Source organism: Grampus griseus (genome assembly GCF_964374135.1).
Source record: "Grampus griseus genome assembly, chromosome: 2".
In the NCBI taxonomy this organism is placed as follows: domain Eukaryota; kingdom Metazoa; phylum Chordata; class Mammalia; order Artiodactyla; family Delphinidae; genus Grampus; species Grampus griseus.
Window position 1 is genome coordinate 116,309,826 of NC_139018.1, and position 27,995 is coordinate 116,337,820.

Genomic DNA, 27,995 nt, shown 5'->3' on the forward strand with positions numbered 1-27,995 from the left:
CCTTCAGGGCTGGGCACCGTTGGCCCGGGCGTCCGATAGAGCTGTCTTCCGGAAGGCCTGCAGGGCTGGGTTGTGCAGCAGCGTGTATGCCAGACCCCAGCGGGCCCTGCCTCGGCCTACCCGGGGCCCCGCTCCCTTGGCCGCCCGGTCCTTGGTCTGCAGCAGCTGCATCCCTGAAAAGAGACCTTCCGTGAGTCACTCAACACACACTCAGCCAAGCCCCACCCCCAGCACCGAGACCTGAGCAGAGTCTGTAAACCCTTTGTGTATGTAGGGTGAGGGAGGCCGAGACTGGGGCTCCAGGTGCCCGTTCACAGGGTGGGAAGCCAGGAGAGTGTGCGGTGCAGAAGCGTGTTTGTTAAGGCTCAGGGTGTCATCCTCTGGGTGGCCAGCAGAAGAGGGAAAGGATGAGCTCTGTGGAGGGGACTGGAGGCAGGGCTGGGACAAGGGTCCCCCTCCCTACTACACACTTCCCAGGCAGCAGGGCGGGGGAGGACGTACTGCTTGGGAGAGGCAGGGGGTGGCCTGGGGTGGTAGGGGTGACGGAGCCCCTTAGCTCTGAGACAGCTGTCTCATTCTCCACGTGAGGAGTGAGTGTGTGTGCACACACGTGACAGAAAGTGTGTGTATGTTAGTATTATGGGAAAAATTACCCTGAGACGGACCAGGAGAATTCTCACTTCTTCTCTCCCACAGGCAGCCCAGAGAGGATGTGGGCATTTTCCTAGCCCTGTCTCCCTTGCGTTGCTGGAGAGCGGGCCTGCCTCCTTCCTGGGAGAAGCCGGGTAGGCTCAATTCCCCCCATTCCCACTGGAAAGGCTCACCTTCCTCTTCCTCCCCCAGTCTGAGGTCATCCCGGGGGGCCGTGAGGGGCTGGGGCCTCCGAGTTCGCAGGAGCAGGACGCAGAAGGCCGTCGAGGCTGGATGTGACTGGCTGGCCTCCATCTTCAAGAAGTTGCAGTATGTGTGGTAGCCTGGGTGGGTGGGGAATGGCCGTGCTAGTGCGGGGGGGCCCCAGCCGGCACCTAACACAGACACAGGGAGTGCCCTGCACACCCTGCATGCGAGCTCGTGGGCACCTGAGCGTGTCGCACGTGCACTGCACATGGCCCCCTACACATACCCACAGCCTGGGGTTACAGACATCCTCTGCAGAGACCAGGTCAGGGCAGACCCTCCCGCACTGCTTGGGCAGCCTGAGCATCCCCTGCCCCCAGCTCCTGCCCAGTAACCTTACCGGGGTCGAAAGTGGCGGCTCTAGGTGGCAGCAGGCTGAGGTCCATCTGGCCAAGGTGGACAGCATTGTAGAGGGCAGACAGCAGCACTCGCCAGGCGGCCATCATGGTACCCACCAGCACATTGATGGGGAAGAGAAGGAAGGTGGTTGCATAGAGTGCTCGCCTGGGGTCAGGGAGAAGAGAGCTGAGGCAGGTCCTCACACAGAATCCCTTCCTCAGGGTCAGTGGCAGACCTAGCTGACCACAACTGCCGTGTATTGGTTGGTTACACCTCTGTGTACCCATCTTCTGGGCTGGGTCTGCTCTCTCAACCCAGCTCACTCATCCCACCCATCTGGGAGACAGAGGCCCAGAGAGTCTGCGAGACTTTGCTAAGGCTGTCTGGCTAGTCAGTGGGGTTTAAGTCCAGGTCCACCTGGATCTTTCTATGACCCTGGTGCCCCGACCTCCCTCTTCTGGGTCCCTTGTCCACTGACTCTAAGTCTCTCCTGGGGCTAGCACGGAAATAATATTTCTGTTAACCTCCTTCCTGCAAAGGGGAAAGCAGTATTGATCCCCAAAACAGGAAAGGCTCATGGGGGTATTTCTGGCCGTGTGACAGGTAAACAGAGAGGTATTTTGGACTAAGCTGGGTCACTGACCCCTTTTAAGGCAAGCTCTTTTTACTGCTCACTGGGCTCCCCATTAGAGAAAGGGGAAAGATGGCAGACGAGGGAGAGGGCACAAGGACGAAGACACCGAAGAAGCAGCTGAGGGCCTAAGGGAGGCGCAAGCCCAGGAGAGCCTCACCGGTTGGTCAGCTCTGGGCGCCCATGGTGAGTGTCTAGGAAGATCCAGTGGGCTGCCATGTTCTGCAGGGTCACAGCCAGGGCCAAGGTCAGCCAGAAGGGCCTGTGGGGGGTGAGGGGATGGGGCGGGTGTCACTATTAGTGGTCCTCGGGAAAGTGGTCCCAGAGCCCTCGGTCCCTTGCCTCACTCACCATGAGGATTTCAGGGATCGGAGGAGCAGAAGGTTCCTGCCATGCAGCACGGGCATGAACACCAGGAAGGTAAGGGCCAAGGTCCCCAGGAAGAAGAGGATCTGCTGCACCAGGAGCCCTGCCAGCATGGGGAGGAGAACAGGGAAAGGCATCAGCCCACCCTCCCAGGAGCCCCAGGCTTTGGAACTGGGCAGACCTGGTTTCAGATACCTGCTCTGCTGCTGCTTAGCTGTGCCACCTTGAGCAAGTTATTTTACCTCTCTGAGCCTTGGTTTCTTCCTCTGTAAAAAGGGGATAAGCAGCCCCTACCCAGGAGGGCTGTTGTGAGGATCCAATGAGACAGTATCTGTGGCGGCTCTTTGAAAACCACAGAGTGCTTTGCAAATGTCATTTTCCCCCAGTTGCTCCCGAGTCCTTGAGGACAAGACAGTATTTGAAATTAATGTTTGCATTCCTACTGGCCAAAGCCTGGCACATGGTAGGTACCTGAAAGTTGCCTGTTGAAACAGTCGGCTAATTGTTTACATGGGATATGTACAAAAGGGTTTCAGAGGCATAAAGTTTACCTATACGAGGAATTATGACTTTTAGTGCTAGTGATTCGTCCACCCCTTTATCATCTTTTTCCACCTCCGCCAGCAAGGTGAGAACTGAAGGAACCAGCAGCAGAGGGAGAAATCAGGCCCTTGCTTCGGCAACAGTGGCCCCAGCCCCCTCACATCTGCAAGGACTTTATTCACCGCAGTGCCCAAGGGGAGAATCAGAAACTCGGAGCTTGGAGGGGTCCTTGAAGTTAATCTAGTCCAGTTCTCTCAGAGCAGGGCCCTCCTTGCGGCGCCCAACCATGGCCGCATAACCATGCTTGAATACTCCCAGTGACAGGGATGACCTCCTGAGACAGCCCATCATGATATTGCCCTCCCTTACAAAAGCAGGAACATGTCTCCTCGAACTTTCCAGCCCTGGGTCACCTTCTGTGTAAACCCCTGGTGGCACCCAGGAGCCATCCTCATGTGACGGGTAACCTTTTACCAAGGACCCCTGCACCTGCCCCCCCACCCCACCTGTGTGGACTCGCTGAGGGCAGGGAAGGCAAGGTGGGTCCCTCCTCTTGCTTTTAGCCCCAGAGCCAGCTCCAGCACAGGCAGACCCCAAGAGGCAGCCAAGACCTGCTGGGAACCCTCCCCTCCCCCACTCGGGCCCGTGGGGCCTGCCGAGGTCAGGTGGAGTGGGCAAGGGGGCGCTCACCAAGGCAGGTAAACGCAGTCTGGTAGGCGGTGAAGCTCATCCAACAAAATATGGCCTGGCGGGAGGGGCGAGGGCTCGGGGGCCGGGGGCCCAGGTCCAGGGCGCCCCCTCGGTGCAGAGCTCGCAGGTTGGCCCTGGGGTGGGAGTGAGGAAGCCAGCGATCTCAGGGAGCACACACGCTCCCTAATTTCCTGCTCTGGGCCAGCCTCTGGCTGAACTCCCAGTCTAAGTACAACCCACGGCCACAGGCAGGGAAGCCCAGAGCTGTGGGAGCCCAGAGGAGCTACTAACCCAGCCTGGGAGATCAGGGAGGGCTTCCCGGAGGAGGTGATGTCTGAGTTGCGTCTTAAAGGATGAATCAGACTAAGCTGGTGGGGGGCGGGGCAGGGATCAAGGGAGACAAATTAAGGCAGAAGGCTCAACCTGAGCCAAGTCAGGAACGTGGAACACAACAGTAGGGATGGAAAGTGATTGGCAGCTCGGCCGTCAGGGCAGGAGGCAAGGTTCCAGGCAGGCAGAAGCTTGAGGGCCTTGATATGCCAGCCTAAGTAGAGCCAACCCTGTGAGAAAAGATCCTGGGGCAGGAACCCTGAGGCCTGATAAACGTACAGCATACGGACCAGCTCCCTGCCAAGTCCCTGGCCCTCCCCTCCCCACCCACTCTACTCCCAGCTACAAGCTTCTCTCCCTCTCTGCCCACGTTTCCTCAGTGCTCCTTACCATTCACCATGAAAGGGCAAGGTAGGCGGCTTGGCATTCCATGTCCCACAATAATCTCTCTGGTGCCCCAGCGCCAGCCAGTCCACTCCTCACCCACACTTCACACTTGTTCTTGCCCACACAGTTCCTCCCGCCTGTGGCACCCTTCCTCCCTCATCTCCATTCCCAGGTAGCATGCCAGCTTTCCCAGGTGGCCCCACGCCAGCCCTTCGTCAGCCGTACATCAGTCGCAGATGTTTCTCCAACCGGACAGGGATGCCCCACCATCTCCACCCACCACAGGGCAGCTGGGCAGCTGGGCTCAGTAACAGCCTGGTCCTGCAGGGACTCTCCCTCCCTCCAGCCCCTAGCTTCTCCCCACAGGCCTCCTGGGTCAGGGGTCCTGCAGGCCCACAGGGCTCTGACCCCTTCCCCACGTCTGCACCGGGGGGAATCAGAGCCTGTCACTCACCTGTGTGTCACCAGCGAGCGGGTCAGCATGAGGAAGGTGAACAAGCAAGACAGAACCAAGGCCGAGATGTAGCAAACTGGAAGGTGGAAAAGGAGCAAAGTGGGAGGTCAGGGCCTGGGGGGTCTCCTGGGGGACCCCGAACTGCTGCCAGGATGGTACCTGGGTGGGAGTTATCCCTGCCCCACACCCCACTCTGAGGGGTGTCACATCCCCTGTTCTCAGATCCTCTTGTCACATCCCCTGTTCTCAGATCCAGTATAAGTCGATGACCTTGGTTGACCAATACCAGGTGACATCTGGTGGCCAAGACAGACAGAGGCCGGCTCTGAGGCTGCAGACCTGGCCCTCACCCTGGTCTTGCTGCTTCCATTGCTGTGTGACCCCCAGTGAGAGACTCCATCCAATGTGGCATCTGCCTTCAGCTCCATGGCTTCCTGGCTGTGTGGGTTTCAGGGGGTCATTTCATCTCCCAGCCTCAGCTTGCCCATGCTGGGCACACTGCTGGGCTGCCCGTCTCCCAGCATGCTGTGAGCCATAAAACCCCATCAGGGCCTGCGTCAGTGGCCTTTGTTAAGATGTGAGCGCCCGTCAGTGCGGCCTGAGTCCATCAGAACATCAGAATGAGGGAAGTGACCACTGCTACCCATCTCCTCCCCGGGTCGCCACCCACCCTGTCCATTTGCACAGATCATGAGTTCCCTGTATCACCAGGCTGGAGGAGAATGCATGGTGTTGTGAACAAGCCTGGCATTTAGCATAGCGGGGATGCAGGGCTACAACCCTTCCACCCTATATCCACATCTAGTCTTACTCAACACCCTCATAGTAACCCCACAGGAGAGGCACAGGGAGACATGGGACCCACAAAGAAGCTGAGACTCAGAGAGAGGGCCTGACCCGCCAGCCACACTGCTAGGAAGTGACAGAGCAGGGGGTGCAATCATTTCCAAGCAGACCCAGAATGAGCCCAGGGTGTCTGCACTCTGATCTCACTGGTCAGCCAAGGGAAGTGTTCCTGGCTCCCATCAGAGACTCAGGAGGGGAGCAAACACACACGGGAAAGGCAAGCGCTAGGTCCTTGCAGCCACAGGTTCTGGAGATGTGGGTCTCAGCACTGACAGCATATTAGGATCACTTGGAGTTGTTCAAATTCCCATGGCCCAGGCTGTACCCCAGACCAATTAAATCAGAATTTCTGGGCATAGGACCCAGGCCATAGCTTTTGGGAAAGCAACCCCAGTAATTCCGATGTGCGGTCAGGGTTAAGAACCACTGAACTGGGTTGTTGTGTTTTTTTTTCAAAGAGGGAGTCCTAATGATCTATTTCAAACAGCAACTGATTGAAATCAATCAGCCAACCGACATGTGTAGAGCTCCTGCTACAGTGGTTCTCAAACTCAGGCTGGCATCAGAACCGTGGGGAGGGCTTGTCCAATCACAGAGGCTGGACCCCACCCTCAAGGTTTCTGAAGTCTGGCTCGAGCCTTGGGATTCCTTACAAGTTCAGGTGATTCTCAGGCACAGCCAGTATTGAGGATGACCGCTACAGAAACCCGGGGCCGATCTGCCTGTCCCTGGCTCACTCCTCTGGGGGCAGAAGGGGGCACTTTTCTGAAAGGCAAGGCTAGGAGAAAGCCCTGGACACGCGCAGCTCTGCCCTCCTAGAGCCAACACGGTACCAGCGAAGGTACATTCTGGACTGTTTCTGCCAGGAGGTGAGGAGCCTGCCTGCTGAGGCTGCCCAGGTGAGTGAACAGGTTAATTGGGGTGAAGGGTTAGCCAGCCCCCTTGGCCCCAGCCTGGCCTTTGGTCTCCATTTGCCTACCTCTTGTTCCTCTCTACCTCAAATGTGTCCAAACTTGGGTCCCTCCTAACCTGGTACCCATAAAATCTTCCTGCCCTTTGCCTCCTCTGGGACTCTGCACCTGCCCCCTCCTGGGCACTGATTCCATGGATCCGTCTGTCTCCGCTACTCAATCAAGCGCCTCTAGGACAAGGTTGCCCTTAGAGCTTCAGCACCCATTTTGCAGGTAGGAAGATGGAGGTCCAAAGGAGAAAAGTGGCTTGCCGGGGTCACACAGCTGCTAAGTGATGGAGCAGGAATTCTAATCTAGTCTGCCTGACTCAGAGTGTGAGATTTCTCTGAATGATGCCAACCTTATAGTCCAGGTGCTAGGTGGGCAGCCCTAAAACAGGCTCTTGGAGCTCAGAAGACATTCGCTTCTTAGGCTAAGAACAGACCAAAAGGTCCCCAAGCTCAGACCTATCTCAGTTCCATCCCTGGCTTGCTGAGTGCTTGGGGCATATCTCTAATCCTCCTGGGCCTCAGTTTGCCTTGTTAAACACTGATCTGTTTGACCCCTGCATCCAAGGAGATCCAAAGTGGGAGCCTTTGGGCTTGGAAACTGCAACATGTGATTAGAAGTGTCAGGTGTGTTGAGTAGAAACCAAATCCATTGTCCTGGACATGTCACTTCCTCCCTCTGCCTTTTGATTTCCTGCTCTGTGGGATGAGATCAATGATGCTGACCTAACAGGGCTGCAGTGAGCAAGGTGTGAGCTTGGATGTGGACTGATGTGGGCCATGTCTGCTCCTGCCTGTGGCCCAGATTGCAGCCAACTTGGAAAATCTCCCTGGAGATGTCATTTTCAGCCCATCCAGAACTTGTCACCTGTCTATCTTGTGGGCTTTGGCCACAGTTCCAGGGAGCAGACGCACTCAGGAAAGTGGTGGGAGTGGTAGTTGGGGAAGGAAGCAGTCACTGCATATACCCCTGCGCACTCCTACTCCCTCCCTGATGGTAATGGTAAGAAAGAGCTGCAGAGCAATCACACCTCCACCTGCCATACTGGCAGCCTAGACTCTGACGATCACATGTTACTCCTCCAGAGCCAGGGTGCCTTTGCCTGTGCCTTTGCCAGGGACTCCCAAGCCAGCAGAGGGTGCAGGCCTGTGAGAGGCTCCATCCAATGTGGCATCTGCCTTCAGCTCCATGGCTTCCTGGCTGTGTCTCAAGGTGATGGAGAGCCCCAGCCTGGGCATCAGGAGATTGTGTTCTCCTCTTGGCTCCCATCTGCCTGGCTGTACGACCTCAGGTGATTCCCTCCCCGTGTGTCAAGTGAGGATACTTCTCAGTCTCGTCCACAGGGCTGTGGAGGTGGCGTAGGTGGGAAACAGGGCTAAGGGATAAGGAGGCATCAGACCACAGAAGGGGAGACTAGGACAGTTCCCGGGCCCAGGAGCTCATTGTCAAGGGAAGGAAGGAGAAAGCAGGTGCCTGGAGGACAGGGATTGGGGAAGAGAAAGCGTCCGCCCTGCCTGACCCCACCCACCTGCCATGAGGATTAGCTCAGAATCCTGGCGCACTGTCCCACTTCACTGCCTCCTTTTCCCTTTCCCCACCCGCAGCAAAGGCCCCGGGCTGTCCCCTCAGCTCACACATACCACACCCTCCCCCATCTCCACGCCTGCAGAACTGGGCAAAGTCACTAGGGGTGGGGGTGGGAGACACCACACAAGCTAACAGCGGCCTGCTGAGGTGACCTTCAGGTCTCAGAGACTTGGAACTGGAAGCTCCAACCACCCCAATTTGGAGATGAAGCAGCCAAGATGCAGAAAGGGGAAGGGACGTGCCCAAGGACACCCCGCCTGTCTGCAGCACCTGGGACAGAGCTCAGGTATCCCAGCTGAGGTCCCCACTGCCGGCCCTCAGGGGCTCCCGAGAGGCCTCACCTTCCAGAGCCCACAGGTAGTGCTTCACCAGCTCCACCACCTCCTGCTTGTCCTCTGAGAGCACGATCCCAAAGCCAGCCAGCAGGTAGGAGATGTCCGTGGTGATCCCTGCCCTCACCTTCTGGATGGTGGGTACCACGCCCACCAGTAGCAGCAGGGCCACCTGGAAGAACCCCCAAATCAGGGCGGCAGGGCCTGGCTGTGCTCACACCAGACACTCCCATCCCAGGAATAGTGTGCTCTGAGACTTCAGGGAAGAAACTCTGGCAGCACACGGGCTGCCTCCACGTGCCCATCAGCCTTCACAGTGTTCTTATCTGTCCCTTAGAGCAGCATCCTCGTGCCAAAAATCAGCACATTACAAACAGATACGACTTTAGCCCCATAGGCCTCAGATATGCTTTCAAGCAGCACAAGTATACGTGTGTATCTCTGACCGCCTATCAATCGTCTATCTATCTAAAACTTCAGAATATAAAATTTCCAATTTTTCCATGTTGGACAAAGCAAAGTGTCCTAAAAATGAGCACAGGCACTGAAGCTGGACAGACCTGGATTCAACTTTTGGCTACCCTGAGATATTAACTGTAGGAACTTGGCCAAGTTCCTACAGTTCATCTCTCAGCCTCAATTTCCTCCATCTGTAAAATGGAGAAAAATCATACCTGCCTTCCAGGGTTTTTGATTTTTTGTGTGTTTTTTTTTTTCTGAGGGGGGCATAGTGGTGGTGGGGATTTATCAAACATATATTATCTCACTAAATCTTCCCAACTAAAAGGAATTAATCTATTTCCTCCATTTCACAGCTAAGCTAATTGTTTCAGGGATGTTGAGTAACTTGCCCAAGGTCACTCAGGAGGTAAATAAAGGAGCTAGGATTTAAATCCACATTTATGTGACTCCAAAACTCGTGCTCTGACCCTGTGTGAGCCCAACAAGAGTTACCATCCCCTCTCCTCTGGGTAGGCCAGCATTCCCAAGATGGCCAGAAGCAGCTGGACAGGATTTGGGTCGGGGTTTTTGGAGAGCTGAGCTGAGGGCCTGAGCCATCTCAGCCTTGAGGGTTGGGAGCAGGGGTCCAGAGGCAAGTGGCACTACAGAGGCAGGACATACCTGGTAGATGGCCGTCCCTGTCAGGGTGACTGAAAGCACCAGCTTCAGGGGGAGTCGGAATCCTGCAGTCCCCAAAAGGAGGGGTGTGGTGAACCCCAGCGCCATCCAGCCCCGGGAGCCCCATCCCTCCCAAGAGGCCTAGGACAAGGGTCAGGGCTCACAGGACCCTGGACCACCAAGGCCAGGCCAGGGGCTTCCCCTTGTCCCAAGCTGGGGTTGTTCTTCCCGATGACAAGAGTTTTGGGGAAAGGAGCGGACCTTCTACTGCAGCTGTTCTATGCAAAAGAGGGGTGAGGTCACCTGTCACTCTTGACCTCAGCTCCCCACGCCATACCTCGCTGTGGAGTGTAGACGTAGTGTCTGAAGTAGATCCAGGCCCGGGACAGGAAGCCCTGCTTGGACGTGTGGGAGCTGCAGAAAGACCCAGGCAGGAGGGAGCTCTCAGGGGAAGCCCCTGCCCTGAGCCTGGGCCCCAGGGTTTGGTTCATTCCTCATCTCTGCCCCACCATGCTGCCCAGTGCCAGCCTCCCAAACAAGCCTGCCTGCCCAGACCTGTCCCCTGGCCCTAGGACCTCACCTGCTTTTCAGCTTCTTCTGGCAAAGGAGGGTCCTCAGATATTCTTCAGAGTAGCTGTTCTGCAGCCCCTGTGGCGACAGACAAATGGATAAGCAGATGGGACCTGTCTCAAGCCATCCCTGGGGCCCTGGCCCAGGGTAGGTGCGCGTACAAACCTCTTGGCAGTGGTGGAGTACAGAGAAGGGCCATCCCGTGGGGACGAGGTCCATGCCCCCCAAAGCTGCCCTTCCCTCCTCCGTAAATAAAAGACTAATCAGTCTCCTATCTAAGAACTCTCAATGCAGGGAAGTTCTTCCTAAGGTCTATCTCCAACTCTCTCCAGCTTTACTCAGTCACATCACATCACTGCTTTCCTCCTGGCCCTCTGGCCTCTAGTAGCTAAGACTGAAGCAAAAAGGGAACTTATGTCCCACGAGCACATCCCTGACCAGGACACAGGATAGGGCCATTTCAGGTCAGATCCCCCCAGCCCTCGCCTACTCCAGGGAGATCACAAGGGTGACCTGATTTGTCTAAGCCACATTCCAGGCCTTAAACTCCCTGCCAAGTGGCAGAGGCCCACAGTAAGATGCAGTGAGCCCCTGGCCCCTGACGATTAGGAAAATATAGGCCATGGTCACCTGTTGCCATGGCAACCCTGGGATCCAGGGCAGGTGTGGGTCAGCTCAAAGCTTGACTGTGTCCTTTGAGGCTTAAAACTCTTTGACCAAGGGCCAAAGAGGATTCTAGTTCTCCTCAGACTTCCCAAGAGGAAAGGCATGCAATGGAGGGAGAGGCCGAGAAGATCCCTGGAAGGGGAGGGAAGGGCCTGGACGAGGTGCTGTGTGTCCTGGGGAGCTGCTCCCCTCTTCTGCGCATCTGGAGGGCAGTAGTGACAAGTACTGAGGACCCTACTGCTACCCTGTGAGAGCGAAACCCGGAGTCAGGTGGGCCTGTGGGGGACCCAGGGTCGCCCCGGAGATGCTGAGCCCACCCGCCTCTTCTCCCCTCACTCTTCATCCCTCCATGGGGACCTCACTCCTTCTCTGGCTTCAGTCCTAGCCCCTCTCCTGAGCTCCAGGCCCACAGTCCAGCTGCCCGCCAGACCCCTCAGCGCCACACACCTACAGCTACACATCGTCCCCCGCACACCTGCTCTCATCCAGCCTTGTGTATGTCAGCAACTAGCGCCACCACCCACCTGCTGTCTGTCCTAGATGCCACCCTTCAAGCCTTTCCTTCACCCTCCACATCCGCAGAGCAATCAGCCTTTTGCATCTGTGTCTTTAACCTTTCTCAAGGGCCTCTGCGGAGCAGTCTCCCTCTTCCTCCCCTCTCGCCAGGAAGAGCACTGGGCCCCGCCTCCACCCATGCTCCCAGGTCAGCTGGATGAGCCCTGGTTGCACTTCTCACAGCGCACTGTAAATATATGTTGCTGCATCCATCTCCCCCAGCACACTGGGAGTCCTGGAGGTCCGACACAAGTCACGCAGCTAAGTTCACAAACCCAGCCTAGGGCCTGGCACAGGGCAGGTGCTTAGAAGGTCTACCTAATCTCAAATAAGATTGCCATATCTTGTAAGAATTCTCTCTTGCCATGGGTGCCAGCCGAGGGCCTGGCCTGGCCTTTGCCTGGGGAGGGAGGACCCACCAGTCCCTCTGCGACTCAGCAAACATTTTCTGAGCACGTGTTATGTTCTAGGCTCCACACCGGGCATGACCACGTGTAGGGGAACAATAGATATGGGCAAGTCCACGGTGTCTTGGGTGCTGAGTACGAGCCCACCCCAGCCCTGCCCCTTTACCTTGGAACCCGCTGCTGCCGCCCCATGACTGAAGCTTTTCACCAGCTGCACTGGGTACCAAAGGCTCAGGAATCCGAGGCCCAGAAGGAGAGGCAGAGAGGCCAACAGAGAGTAGTACCTGTAGATCTGGATGGACAGAACAACGCCTAGACACACCTACCTTCTGCCTCCTTCCCCCAACCGAAGACCAGGGTTCATTTCCCTTCCCAGCTCACAGGGGTCCCTGAGGGTGGTCTAGGGTGCATGGAAAGGCTTCTGGTTCTTTCACGACCCCCCCGCCAGGGCCACTTGGCCCCAACTTCTACTTCCCCTTCTCAGGCCCTGCAGAGGTGCCTGCCCCTCTCCCAGGCCCCTGGACTCCCAGGTCCCTTACAGGAGCCAAAGGGAGTATGTTTTGTAATCCTCTCCTACCCACCCCAGGGGGCTGGGATGGGGCCTGAAACGGGGGACATCCACCTTCTATGTCCCTACGTTCCTGGTGCTTTGACACGGGCCTGATTTTTTCTATTACAGTTTGCAACCTGGGCATCTGGGAAGTACATGCTCTGCCTCCCGGGGTTGAGGCCCTCCTAGGGTTGAACATGTATTCATCTATTTGTTAATTCAATATGTTTTTATTGAGAGCTTAGTATGTGCCAGGTCCTGGCTGGTGAAAAAGACCAACGAAGTCCCTGCTCTCACGGAAACCACCTAATCTTCAACTCTACCCTGAGGGATTCGTGTTACAACTTCATTTATGGGGGCAGGGCAGGGTGGGGGGGAACCTGAGTCTCAGAAATGTGGTAAGGGGTCCTCAAAACACCTAGCACCACCTGGCACCATTTCGTATATTTGTTTGTTTGACTGTGTGTCCCCTTCTGGAATGGCAGCTCTTGGGATGTCAGGGACGTCATCTGTCTTGTTCACAGCTGTATTCCAGTGCCTGGAAATGTCCCTGGTGCAGAGTATATGCTCAGATATGTTTGTGGAATGACCAAAGGAAGGAAGGGATAAAGTTGGATTCAAACCTGGGTTGTCTGACTCTGTAGGCCACACCCCCACCCTTTGGGCTCTGGACTGGTCAAGCTTCACACCCCAGCCAGCTCCAGTGAACCAGGTTCTGAGGTTCTGTAATTCTCTTTTTAGCCCTCTGAGACCATCCCCCAGCTCAGCACTTGCGTCCTCCAGCTCTCTTCACTCCCACTCCAGTCTGGCCAAGGGAAGTCTGGGAGATCAATAATGGGGGGATTTCAGGCCTCCTCTCCCTCCTTCTCTGCCCCTTCCCCCCCTCCTTCCCCCTCCCAGACTGGAAGCTCCTGAGGGCAGGCACGGCTGCTTGGTCCCCAGCCTCTCCCACAGAGGGGCAGAGCTTGGAATGAGCATGTGTGTATAGGCGTGGAATCCTGTGCAACAGGGAAGCAGGACAGAGAGGAAAGGAGCCACACTGGTTTAAGCAGCTTCTCCACGCCCCGCCGCCCCAGGCCGTCGTAAGTCAGCGGTTACCTTGGGTGACACCGGACACTCTGCCCTTTGCCAGACCTGGACCCCCAGATGAGCCCAGGACAGCACGCTGCCGAGCAGGTGTGCGGCTCTATGCCTGACCGTGGCACAGACAGCCAGGGGATAGTAGAGGGCAGGGTAATAGAGCAGAGCCAGTATCTTCCACGGCCCTGGAAGGCAAGACAGGCCGAGAGACACAGGATGGAGGGGCAGATGTGGGGCCTGGGTCCAACCCACCCAAGCTTCTCTCCTGTCTCCATCTTCCCAGCCCCTCAGCTGATTCCGTGGGCAAGAGCCCTGCACGCGAATCCAGGCTCTGACTATTATCAGCTCTGTGATCTTGGGCAAGTTACCTCTTGGAGTCTCAGTTTCCCCGTCTGTAAAATGGAAATAATATATAGTACATTAGCAAAGGTAAAATGAGAAGGTATGTGTACAGTCCCTTAGCCCAGTGCCTGAGTTAGTACTCAATAAATTAGGCTACTATTTTATTACTCTTCCCTTCTCTGACCCTTGGAACCTGCCACTGTAAAATGGGGCGAATATCTGCATCTTGTGGAGTTGCTGTGAGGATCGGATCATCTAAGGAGGTCATGTTGCAGGGCAGTGGCTCCTCTGGGTGGCAGCTGTCCTTTTTACCATCACCTCCTTGAGCCCAGCTCAAGTCTCCAGGACCCCTCCCCGCACCTCTCCCCACCCTTCTTCATGCTCACACGGGACTGGGCTGTCTGGGGGACTCAGCCTGTGCTCCCTCCCTCCCGAGGGTGGGATTTGCACAAGAGCAGAGAGGGCAGTATTGACTCAGGACAGAGCAATAGAGGTTTCAGGCACTGTGGTGGGACAATTGGGGAGGGCAATGGGACAGCGTCTTCTGGTCTATGGCTCATGACTGGAATGGGGAGCCCCAGTACTCTGGATTCCCACCTGCCCCCTCCCATCAATCCAGCCCAGGGCCTCAGCTGTGCTGGGTACCTTGGCCGGGTGGTAAGGCGAGAGTCAGGAAAGGCAGTGGGTCCTCAGTGGGGAGCAGCAAGCACAGGGAGCTGAAGAGGACCGTGAAGACGGCGGCAGGCACGGTCCGGGGCCTGTCTCCAGCCAAGAAGTCCACAGGGCTGGTGCAGAGGCGGGGACAGGACAGGGGGGAGTTGCTCAGGCCCTGCACGCCCATTACCACACACCGAGTTCCATAAACCGGGGAGGTGAGTCAGTTCCACTTTCCAGATGGGGAAACTGAGGTCCCTTCATGCATTCATTCCACAGATGTCTGTGTAGTGCCTCCTATGAAACCAGATCTGGGCCCTGTGGCAAAGTGACTCAGGAACATCCCCTGCCCCACCCCCTGCAACAGGCAGACACAGAAGGAAGAAGCCTGAGCACTGCTCCCTCCGCCCACTCTGGAAGCTTCAGGAAACAGCCGCCTCCACGCTAATTGGTCTGTCTGGGCTGGCTGACCTTCAGAGAGCTGGAGAGTCACAACATCCTTATGCAACAGCCGCCACCCTGGCCTGGGAGTGGCCCTGGGGCAGAGGGCAGACAGCGGGCATGGCTGTCCCAGGCATCACCCCTCTGGGCTCAGGGCAAGCCACTCAGACGCTCTGCTTCTGTGCTCCAGTTTGCCTTCATGCCCTGAGGGCTCCATCCTGCTTCTCCCAGGCCCTCCCCCAGGCGGGGCATGCTCTCTCCTGGGCCAGCCACTGTGGCAGAAACCCTAGGCTAGTTCCTCACAAAACCAACATGGCAGGCCCCACCTCAGTGTGCAGCCCAGGCCTGGGGTGCAAGGCTGTCTACACTGGGGATCCACCTACCACCTCACCCCAGGCCTTTGGTCTCTCCCACACAAGGCTGCCCGGTCCTGTCTCCTCAGGGTCATCCCCATCCCAGACTCTGGGGTTGCTGGGCTGAAGGAGACGGGGAGAAAATTTCAGCCAGAGGGACTGGAGGGCAATCCCTCATAAATCTGCCTCGAAGCATCAGGGTCCAGGTAACACCCTCAGGGAAATGAGGGTCAAGATGGCACGGAGAGGGGCTTCCCTGGTGGCGCAGTGGTTGAGAATCCGCCTGCCAATGCAGGGGACACAGGTTCGATCCCTGGTCCAGGAAGATCCCACATGCCACCGAGCAACTAAGCCCGTGCGCCACAACTACTGAGCCTGTGCCCTAGAGCCCGCGAGCCACAACTACTGAAGCCCGTGTGCCTAGAGCCCACGCTCTGCAGCAAGAGATGCCACCGCAACGAGAAGCCCGGGCTCCGCAATGAAGAGTAGGCCCGGCTGGCCGCAACTAGAGAAAGCCCGCGCACAGCAACGAAGACCCAACGTAGCCAAAATATTTTAAAAAAAAAAAGACAGTGTGGAGTGACCACGGCCTGTCGAGACTATGGACTGCCTGAGGGGGTGTGTCCTAGAGCTGGGCCCTCTTGGGCTCGGTCTCCCTGGGGTCTGGAACAGGAGTGGGTGCATCTGAGTGGGTCCCTCCCCTTCCCTCAGGGGGTCCCAACTAAGCCTGGAGATCTGGGTGGGGATGGGGAGAGCCCCCAGACTGAGAGAGTTTGGGGTGTCCCAGAGGCCAGAGCTGGCTCCTAGGTACCTAACAAGCCACCACCCTCCCAGCTGGGCCCCCTGAGCGGGGGTGCCCAGGCCAAGGCACCAACCTGGGGAGCCCAGGCCTGCCGTGCCCACAGTGGGGCCAGAGCTGGCGGCGCTTCACCAGCATGGCCAGCAGCAGCAACGCGAGGATCTGAAAGGAGAGCACAGAGGAGGGCTCGGGTGCCCAGGCCTTCCCCGAGGGGCTGAGTCAGGGCACTCAATCCCAGGACCCCCTACCCCGCAGTGCACACTCCTGCAGCAACTGGGGACTGGCTAGGAGGTGACAGAAGTTTGAAAGGTTGGTCTGCATCCTGGTTTGGGTCCCCACCCTGGGAGAACTCCCGGTACCCACTCCCATATGTGGGCTCCCCGAGTCTCCCTTCACCAGCGCCAGCAAAGAACACACATCCCCCTGTTCAGGCTGGCAGTAGGCGGCAAGCCAGTTGGGACTCACCGACAGCACGACCAGGCAGGCGTGGTAGAGGCCGGGTGGCACGCTGGGGTGGCAGGAGGGCACCAGCCTGCAGAGTGAGTGAAGGCTGGGTCAGGCCGAGGTAGGGAAACCCCAGGTGTGCAGCCCAGTCTGGGGTTCCAAGCTGTCTATACTGGGGCTCCACCCACCACCTCCCTTGACCCTCTGATGTCTCCTAGACAGTTCACCTGCTCAGGGCCATTCTGGGCCTCTGATGACCCTGAAGTGTGCCGGTCCCACGCCCAGCTCTGAGGTTACAGGGCTGAAGGAGACAGGGGGCTCCCAGGGGAAGACATGGGAGAAACAGAATGGGCCAGCTCGGCCTTTCTATCCATCAAGGCCCACTTCATTCCTCCCTCCTCCAGGAAGCCTCCCTGACTGCTCCAGGCCTCAGATCTCTCCTCAGAACTGTGGCTGAGTGTACCGCCTGGGTCCGGCAATCAGCAATGGGTCCTATGATTTGTCTTTCACTCACTGGAATCCAAGTTTGGTCTGTGTCTCTGACTGGAACAATCTACCTTGGTCTTCCAGGATTTATGTCTCTTCTTTACCTGTTTTATTAAGGGCTGAGTAACGTGGCAGAGAAAGGTATCAGGTAGGAGCCCCGAGCTCAGGGCTGGACGTGAACCTAGGACAGCTGATAGGACTGGGTTCCTGGGGGAGAGGTAGACCTCTGGGTTTGCCCAGATGGAGCCTGGGAGCGCCAGAAGGAGGTAACCAGTGTGGGCAAGGCCACCAAGTTCTGGTGGGTGAGGCATCAGAGGAAGCCCCGCAGCTGCACCCTCCCTGCCGCAGGCGGGGCTCACCCACCCAGCTGGGCTCCTTCCTGCTGTGTGGAAAAGAGGGATCCCAAGGGTGAGCCTGAGTACTCTGTGCTGGAACACCCCGAGCTTGGGAATCCCAGAGAGTGAGAAGCAGGAGAGAACCCGGTCACGCGGGCTTGTCCTTGGGGTGGAGGGACAGAAGGAGTCTGTTTTGTGCGATTTCTTGGCCAGGGCAGAGCCAGCCTCTTCCCAGAGCAGTAGAGTTTGTGCCATGCAGGGGATCAGGTTCCTGCTGTCTGAGCCCAGGCCTCACGCTCCGCGCTTGCAACTCTGAGGCATTTTACTGGAGTATGTGGGGTGGGGTTTGGGTGAGGCAGGGCCCCTCACCAGCCCCAAGAGTTCAGAGCCACCACTCCAGGCCCGCTCAGTCTGCATCTCACCACCTGACAAAGTCCTACTCAATCCTGCGGCCCCCACCAGGCCCAGCCAGGGCAGGGGCTCCGTAAACCGTCCCTGGAGCAGCCTGACCGTTTCCCACTCATCCCAGACCAGGAGCCACCCTCACCTCCACGGACCCCCTCCAGGGCCCTGTCTGGGGGCAGCTCTGGCCCTTCCTGTGCCACCCAGGGCCCCCCCTCTACCCTTTACTTAGCTCAGTTTGGCGGAGGCTCATGGACTCTCAAATGTTCGAGGTCTGAGCGACAGAAATTTAGCTGAGCAAATGTTTGGCTCACAGCTCGTGGACCCATGTTTCGTGCTGTGGGACAGGCCGGATGGCGCAGACACAGAGGATGCTACGTCGGGGAGGGCGGGCGCTCGATCTTTGAGGGGGCACACGCAGATGCTAAAGGATGCAGAAGAAGGAGAGAAATCTGGGGCAAGGCCTCAGAGGGGGTGGGATTTGAGTTTGAAAGATGGTGGCATCTCTTTAGGCAAATAAGGGGCAAGGGAGCTCCATGTAGAGGAAAGAGCATGAGAAAGTGGAGTGACAGGCAGTAGACAGTGAGGCTGGGGCCAGGCAAGGTTTTCAGCTTGATTACAGCGCAGAGGGCTGGCTGAGAGCCGGTAATAGCAGGCATGGGAGGCACTAGGGAGCCACTGAGGGCGTCTGAGCGGGACAGCGTTCTAGATTTTAGGAGATTTCTGCGGCTAGATTTGAATAACAACAACAACAGTAACTAGTATTGACTAAGCATCGAGTGAGCGCCAGGCACTTCCTATGTATTGACTCAGTTAATTACCTAAGAGGTGGGTGCTGTTAGTATCCCCCTTGCCTAGATAAGGAGAACAAGGCTCAGAGAGGCTAGGTATCTCGCCCAAATCACACAGCTAGTAAAGCACCAGAGCCAGAATTCGAACTGAGGTAGTCCGACTTCAGCAGCCGCGTGTGACCAGGATGTGAGAGGCAAGGAGTACGTGGAGGAAGATATTAAGTTGAACCACGTGAAACTGCCACTTCTTTCCATCAAAAACAGTTGAGTATCGGCATTTTCAAATGGCTCAGCGTAAACAGTCAAGGGGGAGCGGGAATGTCAGGCAGTATCTCAGGGGTATTTAGGTGGAAGACTTTACATGCCTTAATGTAGCGGAGCAGAGAGAAGGGGAGTTTCTGGGATGACTGTAGGGTTCTGGGCCTTATTACAAGACGAAGAGTGAGGACAGAGTCCAATGGAACCCAAGGAAGCTGAGGCTTGGTCTTGGGCAATTCAGAGGTGGTGATGGGCACTCAGGGACAGAGGCCGGACTGCAGGATGGTGAGGACACTGAGACGGAGAAGAAGCAAGGCAACTGTTTCTAGAAGTCTGGCTCTGAGGTAGAGGTTGCAAAGGGCCCCATCCAGAGGGGAGGGCAGAACACATCTGTGTGGGTGAGAGGGAAAGGCTGACTGTCTGGGGCGGGGGTCTGTGGGCCTGTGGTCCCCGGGGGGCCTGGAGCCCTGCTGCTTCACCCTCTCCCTGCTCCCACAGCAGAAGAACCTGCAGATCACCCTGGCGTTGACCTCTCTTGGTGGGAGGGCAGGCCATGAAGGAAGCCTCCCAATTCCGCCTTCCAGGCAGCCCTTTGAAGTGGTGGGGAGGTGACTGACATCCTGGACAGCTGCCACAGATGTATTTGTATCCCCAGGCTCTGGCTGGGAAGCCCGGTATTGATGATAAGAGTGGATGACACATGAGCACATGGCAAGTAGGGCCCATAACCTGACCAGAGGAGCCTCTGGGGGTAGAAAAGAGCCAGCTCGGCTTACACACATCAATCCTATGTCCACAGAAGACCCCAGACAGTGTGCATCCCATCGCCATCAGACTCACCCCCACCCCCAACCTCTCCAACCAGGTCCTGGTGCCAAGGGGGCACTTGGATAAATGTGACCAGGAGATTGAGTCCATCCCAGACACTGTCACCAGTGCCCACAACCTCGACTCCAGCCTGCTGGGGCGCGCTGAGGCACAAGGGGGACCACTGTGCAGAGCTCCTCAAAGCTTTGGTGCACCACCTCGCCGGGGTGTCTGACTCACACAGGGAGAAGTGAGTCCAAGCTTGCCTCCTTGGGATTCCCCTGGGATCCCAGCTTCCCACTCCCACCTTTGGCAGGAAGTTCGACTTGGTTTGGCCAAGTAAGTAGATTCAAACAAAGCTCTTCATTCTTACCTGCAGTGGGAGAAGAGAGCTACAAATTCTAGCTGACACCCACCTTAGGAGTGGTACTGCTCATCACCTAGTCCCTGCCATGCACCCAGCTTTATTCTAAGGCCATATCTAAATACCTGAGCCACAGAGCTGGCTGCAGGCACCTGGCCCCAGCCAATGCCTGGGCCCTGAAGTGGCTAAGGACACAGCTTCAAATCAGGGCCTTAACTCAGGTCAGATTCTGTGTCCTCTTGGGGCTCCCAGGCCCCTCTCCATTCTGCTGCTTCTCCCACCTCACACATACACAGCAGGAACCTGGGGAGCCCTGGGCTTTCGAGGTCAGCCAGGGAAGGGGAAGAGGGCACCCTTTTGCTGACAGCAGGGCTGCTTTCCAGGTGGTCAGAACCCCGAGTCCTCCAAACAACATCTCCTTCCCCTAGGCCTGGGTGGGGTCTCCATCCCTGCCGGGTGACCCCAGCCTGGCCAGGCCACAGCCCTGGCCTCTGGGGAGGCACGCGAGCATTTTTCCCTTCTCCGGTTTTGGTTGTTGATGGAGAACAGATGTGCACACATCTGGCTCGGCAACCCCCAGCCTCACCTTTCTAGTTCCGCAAACCTTCAGACAGAGAAGGGAGGTAGGGGATGGGGCCGGGGCCAGGGACAACAAGGGGAGAACTGGGCTCTGGGGCCCACGCAGGCAAGGCGTCCTTGGCAGCATGGGGGCACAAGGAAGCCCAGCTCCTCCACCAGGGTACCCAGACTAAACAAAGATAGAAGGGGTCTGGGCAGAGGCGGCTGTGGGCCGAGTCCTCAGGCCACTCTGGGCTGGGCTGAGGCCGCCTCCCTCCCCTGGGCTGCCCGAGCACTCCTGCTGAAGAGAACAGGGCCTCCTCAGCTTCACGGAGCCTCAGACCCCAAAGCCAACCGGGGCGGCATGTTTCCTCAGGCCTCCCCCTGCCCCAGGCCTGCCCAGAGAACCTGACGCTTACTAACAGCACACCCCAGATGGTCACCACAGGGGCCAGTAACACCTTGAAGACAGGCCCGACTCCCTCAACCACTCACCCAGGACTCTCCACCCTGGTTACAGGCCAGAGTCACCCAGGGAGCCACCACAGCCCAGCTGGATCTGAGTTTGCAAGGATGGGGCCCAGGAATCTGTTTTTTAAACACACCACAGGGAATTCCCTGGCGATCCAGTGGTTAGGACTCAGTGCTCTCACTGCCAGGGCCGGGGTTCAGTCCCTGGTCAGGGAACTAAGATCCCACAAGCCGCGTGGCACATGCCCCCAAAATAAAATAAAGTCAAAAAAACAAACACACCACACAGGTGCTTTTTAGGTGACTAGCCTGGCCCAGGTCCTCCACCTCAAGTTTCTTAACACCAGCACAAAGGCTGTTCTCACCTAACAGGCGAGGAGACTGAAGCCCAGAGAGGCTGTGACTTGCCAAGGGTTCACACAGCAAATGAGCGGCAGAGCCCCTCTTAGCAGCCCTCGCTCAGGGTCTTCCCCACACCCCCCCATCAGTAACCTCTGCCACACCCCATGCGCCAGCCGACAGGGCCAGGGGTTCCGACTCACCCTTCCGGCTCAAGCTCCTGGCCACCCTGGGGCTCGTCGATGTACCAGCTGCCGTAGGAGTCATCGTCGTCTGTGGCCCCGGACGAGGTCTGGTTCCCTGCTACCTGGGTCGACATTCTCTAGTGCTTTTCCTCTGACCCCCAAACCAGAGGGAAAAAGCCACTACAGATGTGAAAAGAGGCTTGGGGCGGGGGGGGGGGGGGAGAAAGAAAACTCAAACAAAGAAACGTTTCTCTTTAATCCTAAAGGTTACTTTCTTGCTTTTAGCTCTCTGGGAAAAGCCCTCCTGGGAGTGAGGGCCTGGGCCGGCTGGCACAGGAGAAGGGGAAGGGCTTCTCCTGTCCCCTCCTGTCCCTTCCCGCCCAGTCTCGCGAGGTCCTGCAGGAGGTAGTTATCCCTTGGGGATGGTGCCCCCTCAGGGTCCTCGGGCTTTTGCTGGGGCACCCGTCTGTCTCTCTATGACTGGCCACCGGTAGGTTTTGACTCAAAGCACCATTTTCAAAGAAGTTTTGTCCAATCCAAGCTGCCCACAGAGAGCACCCCCTTCCTTCCCCCTCCTCAAGCCCACCCAGATGGACCCACAGACACACACTCAAGGAAGGACCAGGGAGGAAGGAGCTGCGGAGATGAAAGGGTGGGCGGGCAGCGGGCAGCGGGCGGGCTCAGCACCGTCTGCCGGCCCCTCCCAGCTGGACTCCCAGCCCCTTCCGCTCTCAGGGGTCCAGTCCAATCCCCCCTCTTTGTTCAGGCTCCCTCGAGACCATCCCCCAGCCTCAGCCTGCCCCTCGCTGGCCCCCTTGGGCCTCAGTGATGGGAACACATCGTGGTCCTCACAAGACCCCCTTCCGGAGGTGGAGGTCCGGCTCCATTGGCGGCCTGAGCCTGGGAGGAGTGCGGCCAGGAGGGCCGGCACCTGACTGCACGCACATACCTGCCTTCGGCGCCTGCCCCAAATCGCCCACACATCTGCAGGGCCTTACAGACAAGTCAGGCATTCCAGCAACCCAGGGAGACTGGGCCAGGGCCAGAAGGAGGGGAGGGAGCCCGTCCGTTCCTTCTCCTGGAGGAACATGTGTCTCACTGGTAAAATCTTTTTGTTTCTCCAACTTGATTTCACAAGGAGATAACTCACCCCCACAAGGCAGAAATTAGTCCTTTAAACACGAACCAGACCCAAGGGGAGGCAAGAACCCTGCCTGCCTCCTGTTCCTCCCGGAGTGTGGGGTGAGAGTGAGGGCAGGAGATGGAGGTTCCTCTCCCCCTCCTGGCCCCCAACCGGGGGTGGAGGTATGGCAAGATGCAGACGAGACAGAGAGCAGTTCTCAGGCCCCCTATCCCTGGGTGGGAGTCAGGCCCCCTGAAACTTTGAGGGTCCCTGTCCTTCCAATACCCCACAGGGCGCCTGGGCCATGGCCCTACCCAGCTAAGGCATTCATTCAACAAGCTTTTCAAAAGGACGTTCATCCATTTATTATTTTAACATAAATTCATTGAACACCTACTTAGTGCCAGCACTGTTTGAGGTCCTGGGACGGGAGAGTCTACAGTTCAGGGGGACACAGCCAAGTAGGTAAATGACCTCGGATCTGAGGGTTACAAAGGGAAGGCACAGACTGCCCTGATGTACACCACAGGAAATGGAATTTGGTCTGAAAGAATGGGGGGCGGGGGTGGTGCAGCATGTGTCTTGAAGAAGGAAACCTTTCAGTGGAGATCCGAGGGCAGGGAAAAGTCAGCTGCGCAGAGGGTGGAGTTGGTGGGTGGGGTGGGTAGTGGAGGGAAGCGTGTTCCTGATAGAGGGAACAGCATGAGGGATGCTCAGAGGGACAGAGCTTGAAATCCTAAAAGCTCCCCATCCAAATTCTGTAGTCAGGCTCACAAGGCCTTCCAGAATTAGGGTCTGAGGGCTCTGTTGGCTTTGGTTCCTCCCCCTCCTTCCCAAATGACCCCTCTTCCAGGAAGAGGGCTCTGGCCTCCCCTCTGCCACCCCACAGAGATGTCAGCATCTGCTGACTCAGAGCTGAACCTGAACTTTGTTTGATGCGACGCAGGAGCCCACACTGCCCATCTGATCCCAGGGATCAGACCTGGCTGGGATCTCCTGAGGGCAGAGTTCTACCTCTTCTCCTCCTCATGCCTCCTTCCCCTGATGCACAGTACCCAGCACTGGGGCCACAGGGACTTTCTAAACTGGGTTTGGCAAAGCCATTGCTTGTTCTGGTGACCATCGCTCCTCCATGGGCCTGTCCCGTGCAGCCTGCTGTTTCTCCAGCCAGGTTTCCAGAGCCCTGCATTCCCTTCACTGCTCAGGAGTCCTAGACCCATAGTTTAGGGAGCAACTCACTATCTGATTTTAAATCCCCCTCATGATTCCTCCAACAGTTGGAGTCCAGTCTGTGCCGGGGAGCTCACTCCCTCTACAAGGTGGAGAAGTTCATAGCTGGATAAATCCCTGTCGGAAACTGCTTTCTACCCTGCAGGGAGCGAGTCTGCCTCCTCGGTCTGGTTTGTTCATTCCCTCATTTATTCCACAGATGTTGACGGCATGCCGATTACGTGCCAGGCAAGGTTCTCCACGCTGAGAATATAGCAGCAAGCAAGATAGATAAAGTCCTGTGCCCCAGGGAACCTCATGTGTAGTGGGGGGTGGGGGGGGACAAAACATGTGTCATGAGTGCTGAGAGGGAAAATACAGTGGGATACGAGAGAAGAGACAGACAGACGGGAGTTGGCTATTTTAGGCAGGATGGTGAGGACAGGCACAGTCGAGAAGGTGATATTTGAGCAGACCCCTGAACGAAGGGGGGCGGTACCCAAATGGGCGCCTGGAGGAGACTCCATCAGCCTCAGGGGCTACAGCGAGGCCAGCAGGGAGGGGCCCAAGCTAAGTCCAGGCACAGTCCTTTCCCCACTGCACTCTTCCCCGACCCAAACCCTGCTCTGCCCCCAAAGAGATCTCAAGTGGAGACAGCGCCTCCCCCCATCCCCCACCCCGGGCCAGCCCAGTGCCCATGGTGCCACCTCCCTCCTTACTGGGGAGATGCAGAGGCCACCTTCAGGGAGGCCCTAAGCAGAGGTGAGAAAGTGTGAGCTTGTCTCTCTCCCCAGGTACAAGCACAGAGGGCAGTCTTTTGTTCAGTACCTCTAGAGCTGGGTTTCTATATGGCAGGGAGCAATGCCCTGGTTGGGGAGGCAGCCTACCTGGGTTTGAGCCCTGGGACTGGCTGTGTGACCTTGAGTGATTCCCTTGGCTTCTCTGAGTCTCAGCCCTGCCTCTCTCCCAGGAGGAATAGGTTATCCAGCCAGGAGATCCTTTGACTGTGGGCTCTCCTCTCCCCAAGGCCCCCACTCCCTGCCCTCAATGACTTCACGGCCCAGGAATGTGGAGCCAACACACCAGGCACTGGTTGTAGTAAGAAGTTCAAAGCTACAGAGAGCAGCTGTGACTGCCCAGGAGTCCCCCATTGTCTTCCACCCACCCTCCTGGCCCCCAGCTCCCCTATACACTCTGATGGGGGCAGGGAGGCAGGCTGGGTCAAAGATCCATGGCTACTAGGTGGCTGCATAGCTCAGGCTGGGAAGGGGACCCCACTCCTTGAGCCCAAAGTACCTCCTCAGCTTGAAACTAGGAGAGCTCACATCTGTGAAATGGAAGGTTGCCTCTGAGGTGTTAGGAAGGATGCCACCTGGCCAGACTGCAAGCTGGCAAGGAAAAGTATCGAGAGGAGAAAGATGGTAATGATGTGCTCCTGAAGAATTTCTCCAAAGACCTGGCGGCAGAGTCCAGGGCCTACCCTCTGGAGTTGGGCCTACCCGTTATAGAGGGACTCGTATCCAAAAAAGTCAGAGACCTGCAGGAGAGGGGGAGCTGGCCGGTGGAGTTACTTGGAAGACAGACAGTAAAAACTCGGAGAAGGGAGAAGAGAGGAGAAAGAATAAGGAGATGGACTGAGCAGTCTTGAAGGCTTCCTGGAGGAGGGGGCCTGGAGCAGGGCCCTGAGGTCAGACAGAGTCAGCAATGGCAGCAAGAATGAGGTGTAAGTGTCATAGGAGAGTTGAGAAGGGGAGTCTGAGAGGCAAGGAGAGAGCAGGGCAGGGCTCAGGGCTGTCTGGCTGTGCCCTCGTGAGCCCACACGGGCACATTCAGATGAGGCTGACACCAGCACCCAGGGAGCAGCCCACGCCAGCAGGGCTCCTAGCTGAGCACAGATTGGGGGGTCGCAAAAAGCCTCTGGGCTCTGAGCAGACGAAGGCCATCTGCCGTCTGGGCCTGGCACGGAGCTCCCCTTGGGCTGGAGCTGGACCACGAAGCCCTCGGGTCAGGGCTTCCTTCCTCCCCATGTTTTTGTTCAAGTTGATTACATCTGAGGAATTTTGGCGTCCAGGAACAGAGGCCCACGTGTGTGCCTCCAGCAGCCTGTGGTTATCAAAATCCTCAAAGGGTAAAGTGCTCAGCTTAAAAGGAGCTGACAGTGGGCCTGAAGGCGTGAGGAAGAACCTCAGAGACACCCCCAAGGACTCCCAGATCCTCCGGAGCACCTCCAGGATGTCAGCAGTGTCCCCAGAATGTTAGTAACACCACAAGAACTCCCAGAACTTCCGAATCACCCGCCACGAGCCCCCAGAACTTCAGTAACACACCAGAACCTCTAAAACACCTCAGAACCTCGGCCCACATTCCAAGGACCCTCAAACTCCGGCAAATCAAGCACTGGTAGGGGCAAGATGGTCAAAACCATGGTACGCGGTTGCAGAAGGCCCAGAGACCCCTCATTGCTTACCACCCTCCCATCCCAGCTTTTGGCTCTCTGAGTCCAACTGCACCCCCCAAAAGTTCTACAGCACCCAAACCTCAGTAACACCCAGAGCCTCAGCAACACCCCAATTCCCAGCAGCACAGCAGAGAATGGCCAAGGGTTGCCTCAGTCCAGGAGTGGGGGATGGCCCACGTGCCTGCCTGTGCAGCCCAGCCCACCGTGAACCCATGGATACACAGCCAAGGCAGGTTCAACCCCACGTGGACCAGTGAGCTCTGGGTCCGCCCCCATCTACACAGCACACTCACATACACACATATCGAACTGCCCCCGGCACACACAGGCGCCTGACCCTGGCTCCAGACCCAGCCTGACCCCATTCAGTGGCCGGAAGGCAGTGCTGTTGGCTGCTAAGCTCACGACAGGAAGTGTGGATGGCTCTCTACCTCCTACCTCCCTTGCCATGTGGGAGCATCAGAAGCATCTAAGACATGCCTTTCTTAGAATTCTCCTGCCCCCCTCACCAATAACATCATCATAGCATGAGGGATGTAAGCCAGACTGCTCTGGTATGAGTGTGGACACTGGTGGGGAGAAGGAGGGTAGCCAACTGTTCCAGGGGAGCAGTGTGTTCTTCCCCTCCCAGAGTGCCAGCTAGAACTGACTCAGAGGAGGCAGGTTTCAGCTCAGGACAAAGGTAGCTTTCTTTGTCTCACAGAGCAGTGAGCCCCCCATCAGAGGAGGCAATCAAGAATAGGCTGGTAACATCAAGATGCCTTCAGAGGAGGACTGGCCAAAAGGCCATGAAGATGCCCCCAGCTATTAGAGGCCTGGATTCTCCCTTCCCAGCACGTCCTCCCTGGGATGGTGCCACCACGGTCTGGTCTTGAGATGTGGGCTTCGTGCTGCCCTCCTTCCTCACTGAGGACACCAACTCCCAGGCAGATCCCCTGAGTTCTCTCCCTCCTTGTTCCCTGCTGACCACAGGACAGGGCTCTCCATCAGTCTCTTGCCTACCAGCAGACCCTACTCAGACACAACTCTTCTGATGTCTCCCTGCGTTTTGGAGCTCGTACTAGCTCCCCAGGGTCCCCCGAGTACAGCAATCTCGAGGTCTCCAACCTCATCCCTCAGAATTGCTCAACCCTACCATTCCTGCCCCCTTGCTGCCCTCACCTTTGTGCTCTGTCGTACCCCCTCCCCGCCGTGCCTCTTCCTTGCTCCCTCACCTGTCCCGATCCTACCTGGCCCGCAAGGCTTGGCTCCAGCCCCACCTCCACCAGGCGTTCTCTTGACCTCTCCCTTCCGTATCTCTTCCTTCTCCTTAGTGGTCACCCTGGGGAGTCCTGTGCCTCCAGGCAGGCAAGGTGCTCCCCGCCCCCTGGGGCCTCCTCCGCTGAGCCGCCAGCACCAGCTCTGGCTGGGATCCCGGAGGGATGGCTGGTTGTGCCGTCTCAGCACTCGGCCCTGAGCAGAGTCCCCAGCACCTGCTTTAAAAGGTGTTTGATCCCCTCCTCCCAGAAAGGCAGCTCCCTCCTTCCCACCAGCTCTGGCCCTGCCCCTCCTCCCGCCCCCCAGGCCTCCCGCCTGTGATTCTAGCATCAGAGAAGCCCACCCCACCCCCACCTCACCAGCTCAGGGCCACAGCCCAGCTGGGGCCCCACACAACACACAGGGCGGCTTGTCTTTGGCGGAGACTCTCCAACCCCCAAACCGTTTGCCCGAAACTTGATCTCCTTGGCCCTCAGAGTCACCTCAGTGGAGAAGCCTGCACAGGGCTTTAATGGCTGAGTTTCCCCAGCTGTGGCCCAGGATGGGCTAAGGAACCCCCTACCTACCTTCATTTGTCACCATCCATCACTCCCGGGGAGCCATTGCCTGAT

General features: G+C 57.4%; 1 protein-coding gene across 4 annotated transcripts; it reads right to left on the reverse strand.

The window, feature by feature from the left end:
- Positions 1 to 3: 3 nt before the first annotated feature.
- STRA6 (signaling receptor and transporter of retinol STRA6) lies at positions 4 to 27,995 on the reverse strand (the record flags this gene model as incomplete). 4 transcript variants are annotated; one of them, XM_082648429.1, is made up of 19 exons in its annotated part: positions 4 to 173; positions 825 to 974; positions 1,238 to 1,401; positions 2,028 to 2,129; positions 2,219 to 2,336; positions 3,467 to 3,600; positions 4,638 to 4,713; positions 8,371 to 8,533; positions 9,484 to 9,545; positions 9,818 to 9,894; positions 10,061 to 10,128; positions 11,845 to 11,970; positions 13,327 to 13,493; positions 13,677 to 13,700; positions 14,296 to 14,435; positions 15,974 to 16,059; positions 16,363 to 16,429; positions 21,356 to 21,474; positions 27,951 to 27,995. In XM_082648429.1, the coding sequence occupies 19 exons, from the start codon at positions 27,954 to 27,956 to the stop codon at positions 4 to 6; spliced, it is 2,019 nt and encodes a 672-aa protein (XP_082504555.1). The 4 variants fall into 4 exon arrangements, with proteins under 4 accessions (XP_082504555.1, XP_082504554.1, XP_082504553.1 ...); XM_082648428.1 differs by lacking the exon at positions 27,951 to 27,995 and adding an exon at positions 21,609 to 21,664 and having other exon boundaries at positions 21,356 to 21,472; XM_082648427.1 differs by lacking the exon at positions 27,951 to 27,995 and having other exon boundaries at positions 14,296 to 14,408; positions 21,356 to 21,471.